General features: G+C 42.4%; 1 protein-coding gene across 1 annotated transcript in view; it reads right to left on the bottom strand.

The window, feature by feature from the left end:
• The window catches only part of vps37d (VPS37D subunit of ESCRT-I), a 33,997-nt gene extending 20,954 nt beyond the window's left edge, over positions 1-13,043 (bottom strand). Inside the window, exons 1-2 of the mRNA XM_047607128.1 lie at positions 12,796-13,043; positions 6,096-6,267 (exon numbers count right to left, since the gene is read on the bottom strand). Coding sequence (XP_047463084.1) covers positions 6,096-6,267; positions 12,796-12,918 — 295 coding nt within the window. The 5' untranslated portion in view covers positions 12,919-13,043. The remainder of the gene's footprint in view (positions 1-6,095; positions 6,268-12,795) is intronic.
• Positions 13,044-14,975: the final 1,932 nt, after the last annotated feature.

Genomic DNA, 14,975 nt, shown 5'->3' with positions numbered 1-14,975 from the left:
ACCGACGGGGAGGTTTGGAACAGGCGCCGACTGTAAATTTAACACGGCAACGAGCGAAGCAAACAAGCCATCGAGTCGGACGAGCGACAAAAAAACCATTGAAGCCGGCTCGGCTTTCATATCATGGGCCTCGCCTGACACAAAAAGGGCCAGTGTTGGATATCAGCATGTGGCTTCATATTGTCGGTAAAGGACGGAAAAAAAAAAAAAAAAAGATGTCAAAGATGGTCAAAAGTCTGGACACGCATTCAATTCAATAAGGAAGTGTGTCCAGACTTTTGCCTGGTTGTGTACAGTGCCTTCCTTTGTTACCAATTCAGTCTTCATGTGCAACTACATTATGTCTATATTTGTCCTGTTTAAGTGTTTTTACGTGACAGAGATGATGTCCAGCGAGCTATAACTACATAAACTGGAAACGACGCGACGGTAAATAAACACGGCGTAAATAAACATAAAATAACATCAAAACTGATCTACTTCATAAGACTAAAAAGAAATTACTGCAGCGCGGCCTCTCTCTCCCAGCATCCGTTCTTGCCTTTAAGCGTGACAGACTTGCAGGCTACATGCCTGACCTGCCCCGTAACATGATCTTCGGTCAAAGGCAGCCGAATATCAAAGAGGTCGACCGATGCCACCGCCAGCTGGAAACAACACAAACGCTGAGATGCTATCAGCCGACAATAATGAAAAAGCTGCCAACTCTACTGTATAAGAAGAAATCAGGAGGAGGAATGCGGTTCGACGCGGCGGGCAAGCGATCTGCTGCCGATTATACACAAATAGGTCACAGTGTTGCAGATGGGGCCTTGGAGAACGCGGATGTATCCGAGGCTTGAAAATTAGCCAGTGAATCAGCGGAGAGTTACATCCTCGCAGCGCTTCGGCTTCGTGTTTGGCCTCTGCAACGCGACGCATAACAAAACGCGAAGACTGGAGAGGCTTTTGGTTACGAGCGGCGCAGTGTGATAACGGCTTCACAGCTTCTTGTCAAAGCGCCGCAGACAGAAAAGGAAACTTGTCGGTTTAAAGTCCGTCCAACGCGAGGCGCTTAAGATAAGCATTTCAAATAGGGATTTGAGAAATAATGACACTGTTAATTTCTCCTACATTGCCGCGCCGTGAGCCCGTCAATCAAAGTGAGATTAGCGCCGTGACGTCTGACTTTTTCTTTTGTTGCTCCTGTGGCGTTGGGGATCTTCCTCCATCTGTCAACTATTTTCTGAGGACTCGGTTAATCCTTTGATTAACCAATAAAGAGTAAACAGCACTTCCCCACGTAAACCTTTATTCAAACATGGTTGTGACATATCTCAACAGGTATCTATGAACAAAGAGCTCATTTCAAAGTGTCAAGGTTCAGATGTAGGCTTTGTGATGAGCGTTGTGCTGTGGTAAATGGCACAGAGATGTTAGCAGCAGACCGTTTATGTCAGGGGTGTCAAACATAAGGCCCGGGGGCCAAAACCGGCCCGCCAGAGGGTCCAATCTGGCCCGTGGGATGAATTTGCAAAAATTAAACTGGAGATATTAGCTGGAAATCTTTGACAAAATAAGAAACTTCACAGTTTTTCATTACATGTAGCAGTACTTTTTTGCACTAAAGCAAAGGGAATATTTATCACACCAATCCCTAAAGGGGCGGCAGTATGGTAAAGTAGAGTCTGTGACCGCCCTAATTCTACATTTGGAGTTGTCGTTATTTACCAGGTTATAAGCTATTGGGCAACCGGCCCGGCCCCCTTGAGGTCAAATTGGGCTGTATGTGACCCCTGAACTAAAATGAGTTTGACACCCCTGGTTTATGTCCTCCAAGTTGTGGGACGGGGCCTCCATGGATTTGTCTTTATCTTATTATTATTATGATTATCATACTCTATATTACATATTTGTTTTGTGGTGTCAAAGTATGCCAAAGATCCTTCAGCCGAACATTATCCAAAGTATCGCTTTTCCTCCCTTTGGCCACTTTCGATAGCTACTTTAGACCAGGATCATCCCACAAGAGCTGCGGTTTTGTCATTTAGCCATTTTAACAACGTAGGCCGTTACCATTGAACAAAATGTTCTGTTTCTGTCAGATGTAACCCACCCACTGACAGGTGCCATGCTAACCAGAAAACATGTTTAGCAATCATCCAGTCGGTACAGCTGATGATGATGATGGGATCATGAAGTTCCTCCCGTGATACACACACACACAGAAAAAAAGCCCTAAATCTTTCCACATAAATAAGTTGGAAGTGCCTGCTCCAAACCATGAGTCCTTGCAGTAAAATCAGTCTGCAGCCCCGTGTGAAGTCTGACAGCCTCGTCTAACTCGCGCCGACTCCGAGTAACAACCCCGAGCATCATTACCTGCTCTGCATTCACTTCCATCGCTCGGCGCCCCTAAAATATGTATCATACGCCCAACTAACTCACAGACCGAAACACCTCACGGGTGTCTGGGTGTCTAAAAGTCCTCATCGTACGCCCAGAAACACCAAGATACATTCAGATCTGTTACAGCCTTCAACCCCCCCCCCAAAGTCTGTTATTCCAAACTGATTATGCAACGTCCAAAATAAAGAAGCTCGGCTACTAGACACCACGTGTGCACTTTTGTTCCCCCGGCAGCGCAGGTGCAGCGCGGAGGAAGTCGGCTGGTTTCTCAGGAAGCCGGCACAAAAGGATCCGACTCACCGATCCCATTCATTCAGGCCCATCTTAATCCCATTCTGACCACCACGCCCAACGCCACAAACACAAGCATGAGAGCAAAAAAAAAAAAACACACGGCAAGCGCAGACCTGTCGGAGCGCGACCTCTTTGTGTTTGAAAAAAGATTAATCTCGGCACTTTCAAGCTGTTTTACTATCAAATACTGAGCGGGACGCAGATTACATGAGATAAAGAACAGTAAGGTATTAAAATGTGTAAAAGCTAAATTACCTTTTTACCTATTGGTTTTCAAAGCACTTAAAAGTCACAGACACACACCAGTGCACAACACTGGAGGCGACGGGGGTTTCGGTGTCTTGCTCAAGGACACTTTGGTATGTTTGGTATGCGATAGAACCGCCACCCCTCTGCTTCACGGACAAACTGCTACTGAGACACAGCCACCTGGTCGTTGTCAATAAACAGCAGCAGCGTTCTAGTCTTATCAAGGCAAACTTGCCAGCAGGGATGGGCATCGAGAACCGGTTCTATAAAAGAACTGGTTGCAAACGGTTCAATTCACCATTAACCTTCACGCTCACTGATTCTGTTCGTGCCGAATCTTCATGTTGAGACACATCACGAGGCGACAGTGAATGGCTTCACGTCACCACAAGGGACTGTAACAGCAGGAAGAGGGAACCGATAAAGAACCGGAGCGATTAACAGAATCGATAATGGCATCGGTATCAATAAAATCTTTTCGATGCCCATTCCTACTTGTGATTTTTTTGTCAGATTTCTTAGTGGTTTTGCGATCAGGTTTGTTGATTAAAGACAAAGGCAGACAAAAACTTTTCTAATCATTTTTACCTGTCAACTGAATTATTGCACTGGCAGATTTATGAGTTTATGAATTAGATAGATATTTAAAGATAAAATGCACAAAGAAAGTATGTTAATATAATTTAATGTGTGCAGCTTGAATACCAGCTGATGACCCATGCAGAGGAAAGCACGGTAATAAAGAAACCGAGCTGTTCTCTGATGTTATTTATGGACAACCATCATCAAATCTGCTGTCATATGATATTTTTGTATCTTTATACGTTTTAAAAAATCCTTTATATGTACCTGTAAAATGCAGATTTTAAAGAGACGCTCTTGTGCTTTGATTCACAGTTAGTGACAGCATATCTGACATATTTGATGTTTTAAATAGTGCCGCCGCAAATATCTCAAGAGATTTGATGTTGTCAACATCTGACTGTCACAAACAGGCTACGAAATAAAAGAGACATGCATAACATACTGACCACTAACACTGATTATCTGGATGTCACAGTGCCTGTCAGTGGGTGGGATATACAAGACGGCGAGTGGACATTTTGAAGTTGATGTGACGGAAGCAAGAAAAATGGACAAGTAGAAGGATTTGAGCAACTTCGATAAGAGACGACTAGGTCAGAGCATCTCACAAACTGCAGCTCATACTGAATATTCCCTTTCTGCAGTGGGGAGCATCTACTAGAAGTGGTCCAAGAAAGGAAAGGGAACGCTTTGGGCAATGTTCTGCATAACCACATGCCAGCTACATAAGCACTGTTAAAGACTGTGTATACCCTTTCATGGAAAGAGTAGCCTCTTTCAGCAAGATAACGCTCATTGCCACGAAATTAAAACGGTTCAGGAACAATTTCAAGGTGTTTAATTGGACGGCAGATACTTAAAATTTGCTGGCTATCACGTTTCTGTAAAAACAATACCAACTACACCAAGACTAATGTTTTTAAGGGTAACGTTCAGGCACACAAAGCCTTTTTGTGAGGATTAGAAAACACCGCGGAAGCATGAGGCATAAGGTTGAAGCACAAGGCAGGTAGCTTTTACTTTGACATTTCAAAGAAACCGTGCTCTTTCCCCAACCTTCACCCAGGTGCTTTTGTTGTCTGAACCGTACCGAAATTCGTGAACCCGGGTCTTCCCTCCTCTCCTCTCCTCTCCTCTCCAGAACTGGAGGCGGTGAAAAAGCAAATTCATTTCCTTAAAAAACACGTTTGGCAAAAACTATTTCCCACAGTCTGTATTCTTGAATACCAAGACGTACAGCGGGATAAGAAAGCAGCGGGGGAAACGCGCCAATAACATTTGTGAGAAACAGTCTGGAGCAGGAACACTGAGCTTTCAACTCTACCTGGGGACCACAGCTGACTTGGCCAACTTTCCGCCGTCACAGGATGTACTAAACAATACAGCTGTCTGCCTTGATCCACTCCCCAGTTCATCCCCGCTGCAATTATTCGCCTCAAGAAAGCCCTTCTCATTCATCTTTTTTTTTTTTTTTTTTGTCCTCCCTCTTGTTCCTCCAAATGAGAATCAGATGTTGTGCAGAGGAAGGACGGACCCCCGCCCATCCTGCTCTGCTGGGGAGCGTGGATAGCATCTGTATGGCAAGCGCACTTTGACAGGAAGTTTTTACATTCCATCCGACTTCCATCACTGGCCGGCAGCTGAGACAGAAATCAGACAACCAAACAAACGGAGCTCCGCGCCAGATTCATAAAAGCCCACGCTCCCGACTTTTAAATCAAGCAGCACTTGATGTTACCTATGGAAATGAATGCAGCGGGATTTATTTTATCACCTGTTCTCGGTTTGGCTTTACACCAGCGAGGAATTTCTAAAGCTTTAAAATTTAGGGCCGAGGCTTAGGAGACATCCTCCGGTGCTGCCTCATAGCCGCTCCGTCAAAAGCATGACTTGCCTAAACAAAGACAAGGCCCCTTTTCACCCCGCGAATTCCTTGACAACTGCTGCAAGCTTCCTGCTGGCATCTGATATGCTCCATTTCGTTCCCATGACCGAACTCCAGTCATGCTGAGTCTTTTCGCTGAGCGGGTGAAGACTCGACTCGCTGACACTCCCGATGCCTTCCCGTCCTCTTGATGTGAAACTTCCCCTCACGCTTTGAAGCAGCCGGCTCTACGCAGACTCAGATGCGACTTGGTTTTTTGCTTTCTACGTCTTTCAGCGCGCGGCAACGATTGCGTGTTTCTCGCTGCAATTACAAGGGAAGACAATGAGGAGCCACTGCGGGATACGATGTGTAATTAGTTTTACCCATAAGCGGTAATTTTTTCTCCTCCTTTCGGTTTGTTCTTGAAATTTAAGAAATCTCTGTGGCCATGTAAGTATATAAGATAGTCAGCATTTTAAGGTCACGCTATGATTAGGAAAATGAGGAATTCCTGCGCCACATATACCCATCCATGGTTGGAATCTGAACCAGTGACCTTGTCATCACAACCACACTCCTTTTGACTTACGTCCTAAACCGTGATCGTCTACTGGCGTCTCATCTATACGAATACCCCCCTCACCCGCCCACCCATAAGCACACACACACACTTTCCCATCTCTTTGTCTCCTCGGCGGCGGGGTAAACTCACCAAGCTGATTCTGTTTTTCCCAGCATGTGGTTGCCAGGTTGGACAGTTCCCGGTATTTCTCCGCCAGCTGGAGTTTGCCGTTATTAAGGCGGGGTCGCTGGGCAAGGCTCTCCTCGGCCAAGCTCCGGTTGGTGGTCAGCAGCATCTCCCTGTCCACTTGAAGCTCCTGAAACTGAACCAGAGACGAATGAATTTTTAAGTCGTCATTAATGTGGAACGGCGGTTTCGTTATAAATTCCTGTACCATAGATGGAGGTTACCCAGAAACACTTTGTCACAAAAAGGAAAACTAATTAGATCTTTTTTTTTTTTTGCAATCTCGGATTACATGAGGAGACAGAAAATGGACTAAATCCTAAAAGAACTGCAAATTCTCCAACCTTAAAGTAGTATCGATAAGATATTTTTTGGAAACAAAGGTTCAGTTTAATTTCATAGCTGCTGTATAAGTTCCAATCTAACATGTTGCCTGGGATGGTGAACTCAATGAGCGAGACCACGAGAAAATTCAACTTCTCCGCAGTTATAGGAAAGTTACAATGGTCTCTTGTAGGAAATTAGTGAAAGGCAGCCCTGGTGGTCCTTGTGCTGATAATACACGCCGCAGAGTGAGACCCTTCACAGCTGCATGAGTTCAGTCAGACAGATTTGGCAGGGAAACGGGTTTTCTATGCATTTGAAAGTCACCGGTCGCCGTCTGATACAATCACTGTTGCGGGCAGGTTTGAGCCTTATCTTTTACAGAGGGCAAATGGAAACTGCGCAGAATACAGAATCGCACGCAATGAGCTGCTTAGGAGGGGAACGGAGTAATAAATCACATTTAAATCTCGCTCAGTGCTCGCGTTTGTGTTGATGTCTTTAGTTACCATCCACGGTCAAACCGGACTTTGACTGCAGCAGAACCCAAACAAGGCGATAAGCTGAAGGAAGCGGTGGAGACTCTGGAAAGACCTCCTCCACCCGGGCTGCTTTTTTAACTGTAGAGTTGTTCTGAAAAGTGTTTTTCTAAGATATACTCGTCATGCGAGTCCTGGCATTAACTCTCCGTTTGCCATCATTGAGCAAAGGGGAGCTATCGGCTGTCGATGGTTGCAGCCACTGAAGCTAAAAAACACGGCAAAGAGGTGACATATCACAGCATAAGATCAAACAGAACCGTGTTAATGTTTGGGTTGTTACAGTTTTAGGAAGGAAAAAGATCTTTGTCGGTCAACTGGATTAAAAGTAAATCATGTACTATTTTACCTGTGGGCAAAAAAAAACAAAGAAAAAAGGTGTATACTTGGGGCTAATATTATGAATATGATTGAGGAATTGTAAAATGTAATTGTTAACCCTCTGTTATGTTTCCGATACCAAATGTTTCTGACTGAATCTAAATTTTTGCAAAAGCATAATGATCCCCTCTCTATCTAGGACATGGGTCGGCAACCATCAACAGCCATTTGGACACATTTCCCACAGAAGAGAAAACACTGGGAGCCACAAAACCCCTTTGACATCTAATGAATGAAGACAACACTGCATATATCGTTTATACCTCTATGCTAGGCCACTGTATTAAAACTAGTGTTGCATTTATGAAATGAAAAAACTGCAACAGAGAAGATGAAAATTTTATTTATGCATACGAATACATTTTGAACTGGAAAAAAAAAGAAAATTTAGGATTATATTTTAAAAAACTAACAAAGTAAAATAAAATTCATTTGAATTAAATACTTGATAAGAAGGAGTAGACTATATCTGCTGCAATGCACTGTGGGAGTTCAGTGTTTTTGGTGGATGTTACAACCATGAGTGTGAGTAGTGTGGCATTCAATGTCACTCAGTTGTTGCGTAGCTCTTGCTTGTTTATTATTGGGTGAACAATTACTGCTTTTCTGATGCAGTTGGTGTAAAAAAAGTGAACGACTTTAATCAACGTCTTTGCCACAGCAGAGGATCGTAACAGCCACATGTGGCTCTGGAGCTGTGGGTCGCCGACCCTGATCTAGGACCACCACACATTTAGTGTTAGGAACTACAGTCAGAGAGAGCATTTCTGAATAATAAACTTTTGGGGAGTCAAATCAACCATCTCTGACTCTCCCATTGCTGGTTGATTTGACTGCATCACTTCAAAGCTGAGATTTCTGTATGATAAAATTTCGGGGAGTCAAATCAACCATCTCTGACTCTCCCATTGCTCGCTGATTCAACTGCGTCGCTTCAAAGCTGAGATTAGTCCAATTTGGGACCGGCCAAATTTGTGTTGCCAAATGTTTTTCCCCTATTCATTACCACAATTAGTTGAATTTCATTAACATGCTATTGTTTCTTATATAGCCTGTGTGTACACCTGTTTCACAAATCAGGAAGTGGTACCAAATTAAAACAATCCATGGTATCCAACCCAACCAATGACGCACTGTTATCTCTAATCATTCGCACAAGTTTTGTTTAGTTTGTCAAAATTGTCATCAAACCTGGTCACTGGCAAAGCCATTCAAAGGTTTATATATCTCCAAAGAATGTTTTCCTGCTTCCAACAATAATGACAATGAAAAAGAACAAATTTCTTCAGTTCAATAAAGGTTTCCTTGTGCATGGTGATGCAGTTTGAATTCCATTTAAAAAAACAAAAGGATTGTGATATGGTTTAACACGGTGCTGGAGGCTGGAGGTTTATTGGGGGAAGGGTGGTTGAATGCCACGCTGCCACCAGACCATAAGAAAACCATAATTTATTAAAATGAACACCGCTTCCTTTGAGTCTCGTCAAGCAATACAGTCACCGCATGTGTGTGTCAACATGTGTACAACTCAGTACGCTTCACAGGGAAGACAAAATAAAAACCCTTTGAATGCTCCATCAGTCTCAACGTTCCTGTGTTTGTGCCCCGGTTGGATATTTTTCTTGCTCAATTGATTTCTTTCAGCAGTCAGACACTTTGGGCCCGAAGGCCGCTTCACGGTGCATCTGTCTCACATTTAACGGGTCATCAAAAGGATGTACGAGTCCCAAGTTTGGAGGAATTTGCAGAATGTGCTTTGTAGTCAAAGAAAGGTCTGTGCAAGTGTAGAGAAAGACACTACAGATCTGCTTTTCATTACGAAAAATATAGAGATAACACGGGTCATTTAGTCTCATTTTCCCTCGACGGGAATCAAAACGGACACTCCATTTCCTGCCTCACCTAGCCCGCCTCTTTATTCAAGCAGCAACCGCTGCAGTGTTCGGGGAGGGAGTGTTTTCTGGGTTTTTGATGCACGGGCCGTAAAGTCGGGCCAACAGCATTTACATTCCCTGACAAATGATACTTGGGGAGCACTTAAGAGTCGGGGAGCTCTGCACCGGCGAGGACTGAGCGCGCCACCGTTGTTCTCTGCAGCTCAGCGCCGCCCGTCCGCGTGAAACGCAGTAAATAGGTGTTTCTCCTTTATCTCTGAATGAGGCTCGAGTCTAATGAGGCCTCCGCAGTCAGTCTCTGATGTAATTGAAGTATTTTTCCATGAAAGAGAATTGTTCATGCGACACCACGTATGTTACAGCACCGCCAGAAATGAAGGACTGCGTGTCCCCAGTAGACGGCCAGCTTAGTAACGCACTCTCTTTGCACCATCTGAGAAGACGTAAGAGGAGCTGCAGTCAATATTTGTGAAATAATAGAAGGACCAAATTGATAGTGTGGAATGTGGTCTTGCAGATAATTTATGCAGTCCCTCTTTGACATATGGAAAACTATTTTTTTTCTTACCAATACTGTCACTGTCATTTTAATTTTGAGGATTTTCTATACGTAAACTACAATCTTCCAATTGTGGCTTACGTGTTTTTAAGCTAGATATAGCAACTAAACCAACATTAAAAAGCGAATGGCAACAAACGCCAACTGTGATGTTGCGCACGTGGTACGTGAACAGAGGTTACGCACAAGAGAGAAAATAACTCTTCCAACCAGCAGGTGGCAGCAGTCTGTATTAGACGTTCGAAAGGGGAAACAGGAAGAGCTACTATTAGCTGAGAAGCTACGAAGAGCTACAAACCGTGGTAAAAAAGCCGGCCTCTCATGAATTATGTTGATCAGTTGGTCAATTTATTTATTCTAGGGGATCACATTGTTGTAAAAATATGAGTTTGCTGTTATCCATTCTCTTTCTCTGATTCTCTAAGCCAACCACAGCAAGCTCCGTGGCCGATCCAACGTGCTGAATCAGCCGAAAAGTTGGCACCGATGGTCCAGCTGGTTCAAATGGTGCAAGACACATGAAGAAAACCGAGGCCACGGGCGACCGTCATCTCGGTGTGTCACGGCTCTTGGAGGTAAACGTCAAACGTCAGAGACTCAAACAAGCTGCAGCTTTTCTCAAATGAACACTATTTCCATGAAAATGGTTTCTTAAAAGGCTGCGCAAGAGCTTTAATTTAATGCAATATTAAAATGCTTTAAACTCACATATTAAGTTTGCATTTCAAGTTCACAGTTTATGTTTTAGGTGCAAAAACACATTTAATATTTTAGTGCATTGCATTGTACTGTACCTGTACATGTGTAACTGTGCATATGACAAATAACTCTTATAAATAAATCTTATCAATGCCCCCCAAAAACAATTTGTTGTCGTGATTTAAACATTTACACAGGAGGCTGTTAAGAAGTCACATGAGGTCGTCCTCTCTCTCAGCTTTGCAGATTTCTTCTCGTGAACTGGTTTGGCCTCTAAGGTTTAATAAAGATATTTATTTGTCATGTATCATGTTGCAGTGGAAACACCGCAACGTGACACGGAGCTTGTCGGGCAGCCCAATATAGACAGGAAAAAGGAACAACACTGTGCCGAGAAGGGTGCAGCATTCCCCGATTATGATTTAATCTTCGATTAAACTCAGCAGTTTACATAACATCCATAATTAACATAAGACTGATGAAGCGCGCTGCTCCCACGGCTCGTGTGAAGACGAGAGACGGGCGGCGAAATCGTTCATTCGAGCAGCCACAAAGTATAGCTTGTGTTTTGATACCTGCAGTAATGTAAACTACAGGCGGTCTCCTCAAACGCAGGCTCTGTAGTTTTATCATTATTATTTAATGACAGATTAATTAGTCTAGAATAGTACACTCTATAAAACACTCAGAGCTCTGTAGGTCATGACTCTGAGTCACTATGCTCGGCTCCCAGGGGGGAGGATTGTACGACCACTTTGGCTCAATCTTTCCAACTCATTCACTGCGTTTAAATGTCAAGAACAAACAGAAATGAAGTCCCGTCATGTTTCTGAAGCAATGTCACGTCACACCGCAGTGATCCCTCTCGTTTTAAATGTGGAATACAGCGAAAACATCCAGAATAATTGAATTAATTATTACTTAACTCCTCAGATGTTGGTGCGATCGCAGTGAGAATGAGTATGACAAAAGACTCAACCACGCTGGTTATGTTTCACTGCACACACACAGTTGTTGTTGTTATTGCCCCACCCATAGCTGTGAAAAAGACACACTTTTCTATAGCCTGCCGAATCCCGGCAGGATCTTTTCTTTGTGAGCAAACCCCAAAGAAAACACTCATGTAAATGGGGCAACTGAAGAAAGTTCATGAAGCCCTGCCCATTGTATCTCTGTCTCTTTATGTCTCAGTGTCGTACTTATTGCTCTTCTCGTCTCTCGAAACAGTCACACCAACAGAATAAAATGCAATTCTCTCTGAATAGATTTTAAAATGAAGTTTTTAAAGCTAAGGTATGAGTTATTATTACAAGTACCCTGGAAAATAGTTGTTAAGTGGTTTTTGTGGTTATTATGACTGCATGAGGAGGTGTGTTTGTATGTGTGGATGGAAGGAAAGACACCATGTAGCCCCTCTGACACGCAGAAAGGGCACTTGGAATACCCTTTTAAAAACGCAGCAATTTAAAGTTTAGCAAGTGTACCCGTACATCGACGCATAATACACGTACAATTTAAGGTGGTTTCTAATACTCAGAGATCACTCTTCCATTCGGCATTAATCCAAATGACCAAGGCGCAAAGCACTGCAGGGAAAATAGTCTTTTATGTAGAATAAACGCATAACTAGGCTTGAGCCGTTCAGTGTCACTTGGACGGAGAGGACTAGGGAGGACCAATTAGAAAAGTGGAAATTATATTCAGATTTGTCATTTTATAATTACTTTAAACGTGCGGAATTATAAAAAACGTCCGAAATTAGATTTTTATTGCAACTCGTATTAGGTCTGGTCTTGCAGGTCTTCAGATAAGTTAAGAAATTTTAAAGTGTCGGATTTTTTAAATTGAGTTTGGCGTTAAGACACAAATTACATTAGCGGCGAGTATAGGGGGGCTTCAACGCTACGATATGATGGTCCCGGCACAGTAAAAAAACGCCTTTAGACTCGAATACTCATGTGTTTGTCTCTAAAGCATTGATTTCTAAAGGTTTTATCTTTTCTTAAGCAACCAATCATTTATCGCAAATATCAGAAGGTTAACGCAAACAAATTGGAAATGCGACCACTCGCCACGCAGACAATCGATGAGCCGTGTACTTGAAAGCGGATTTGATTTCACTCACTGCAAATGGTGAGCACCCAATTCTCTCGGCAACAGTAAATAAATAACAAAGAACAAATTTTAACTTGGATAAAAGAAGAGGTTTTAGCTAACACGGCACTTTGGATTCTTGAGGGGGGAACCAAGAGGGGATGCCCACCTACCTTCTCATTGAGTCGAATGATTTGGTCCATTTTGTCGTCGTTTTGTAGAAGCTCCCGCAGCTCACTCGTGTTCAGAGCCCTGTAGCCGTCGGGACAAGAGTTTGCCTCCTTCAGGTTGGACATTTTATCCGGTTAAGTCTCAGCCGGGGACGTGTTGGAGACATAAAGTCCAGCGGTTACATCTCGCTCACATTGGAATGCGCCGCGATCAGAACGCACGCGGAGCCAATCGCTTCAACGGTCGCACTTCCTGTCGTTTTTCGCCTTCAAAATAAAAACCGGAAGTAGCGTCTTTTGTTGTTTGTCTGACATACCATCCATCCTGACCCGCAATTTATGCTTCTGTGTTAATTGACGCAGAGGCTCCAGCGTTAACGCAGACACCGACGCAGTACTTACGCAGAGCCTCGCTCCGTAGCTGATGTGCACCTCCCCAACGATTAAAGCATAATTTATAGTACTATGCCTCTGTCCTGTGAGACATTTATACTTGTGCACAATAACGCCACCCAATATGTAGTTGGTGCTTTGTATTTTTTGCCAGCCGAGTTTATTTTTGTTTCCTGCTTCACTTTCAACAATGGTGAGTGCAGTTTCAAAATTGCCTAATTTTGGCCGAAATCCACCAAAATTTCAATGAACTCGAGCCATACAAATGTCACCTATCACCAAACCTCCTCACTTATCCGTAATTTATGTTTCTGCGCTAAATTGATGTGCAGACCCCTGTGCTAACCTCGCTGCATAGCTGACATGCACCTCTCCAGAAATGCATGTTTCTGCTTTAGTATTTCCGACTGCTACTTCATCTCCAAGGTTTTTGAATTGATTGTTTTGGATCAATAAAGAATCTGAAAGGTTAACCAAGGATGTTTGGAGATACAGACATTTGTATTACTGGTATTGGGTGAAATTTTGGTGGAAATTCAGCCACTGTTGAAGGTGAAGCAGGAAGTAGAAACAAAAATTAACCCAATGGCCAAAAAAGACACAGCGCCATCTGGCGTTTGGGTCAGGTTGTCACAGAGCTACACCAGTAAATGTGTAGAAACATGATAGCGGAAATTTCAGCAGATTCGATCACAGGACAAAAGTGGACATGGTAAAAAAAAATCTAAATTTACAGTTGAAACTTTATTTATTCTTCCTATTTTTTTCTAGTTTGATATAACATGCATATTTTACAAATTACAAGCTACAACATCGCTAATTAGCAAGTAGTCATTTGAAGACATGGGATTTCATTGTTTGCAATTTTGTCAGTCATGCTCAGGCATTAAAATTATTTTATATTTTGTTACACATTGGTGACTTTATTGTTATATACAGTGACATAATCCTTGTGTCCACATATAAGGATGGATATATATATGTATATATATAGGGGTCATAAGATCGATTTAATAGTAAAACACAATGAAGAAATTGACAGAATAAAACTGTCAGAAATAAAAAATAACTCACCACATATTTTTAGGATGATCGTTTCAGTCCGCCGGTCTTAAATGACTGATAATGATCCAAGACAGTTTTACCTGCTGGTCATATTTCATGTGCTCAAGGATTAAGGTTTTTAGTAAAAGTCAAGAACAATCTGCATTCTGTGTGGTGCTTGATGCATGTATTTGTGAAGGTGTGCTGAAGTTTAATCAAGTTTACCTACAAAGATAATACAAATCCAAGCATTTAAACAGGATATTAACATGAGCCTGGACAGATTAACTTGTTTAGGGCAAAAGAATAAAATAAAAGCGCTCGTAGGCCTCCTTTGTTAAACCTAATTAAATCTAAAAACAAAGCTCAAACTATGGCGTCTGGATGTGTGAAGTATTTTTTTAAACATGTTTCACCAGTCATACAAGTGGTTCCTTCACAGCTGGTGGGGAGTTTCTGTCCATCAGTGGTTTATTAGATAAAGTTCTCTATTTTCAGGTTGTTCCTGTCTCATTATGCCTTTTTTTTTTATTAGTTTGCATCATTTTCATTTGCATATAGTATTTCCCTTTATTTACTGATTTTATAAAGTTTATACAAGTACATTCATTTATATACTCCCACTTGCTCTTGTAATATATATTATATATATATTCTTTAATACTGTGTAATTTTTAATGTTATTTATGTCAAATTGGCACATTTAGTTTAACATCCATTTTTTAATTTTCAGCATGAAATGTTTC

The sequence above is a fragment of the Mugil cephalus genome, chromosome 15, assembly GCF_022458985.1.
Source record: "Mugil cephalus isolate CIBA_MC_2020 chromosome 15, CIBA_Mcephalus_1.1, whole genome shotgun sequence".
NCBI lineage: Eukaryota > Metazoa > Chordata > Actinopteri > Mugiliformes > Mugilidae > Mugil > Mugil cephalus.
Note: the sequence above shows the minus strand (reverse complement) of the source record. Positions and strands in the feature narration are given on the sequence as shown.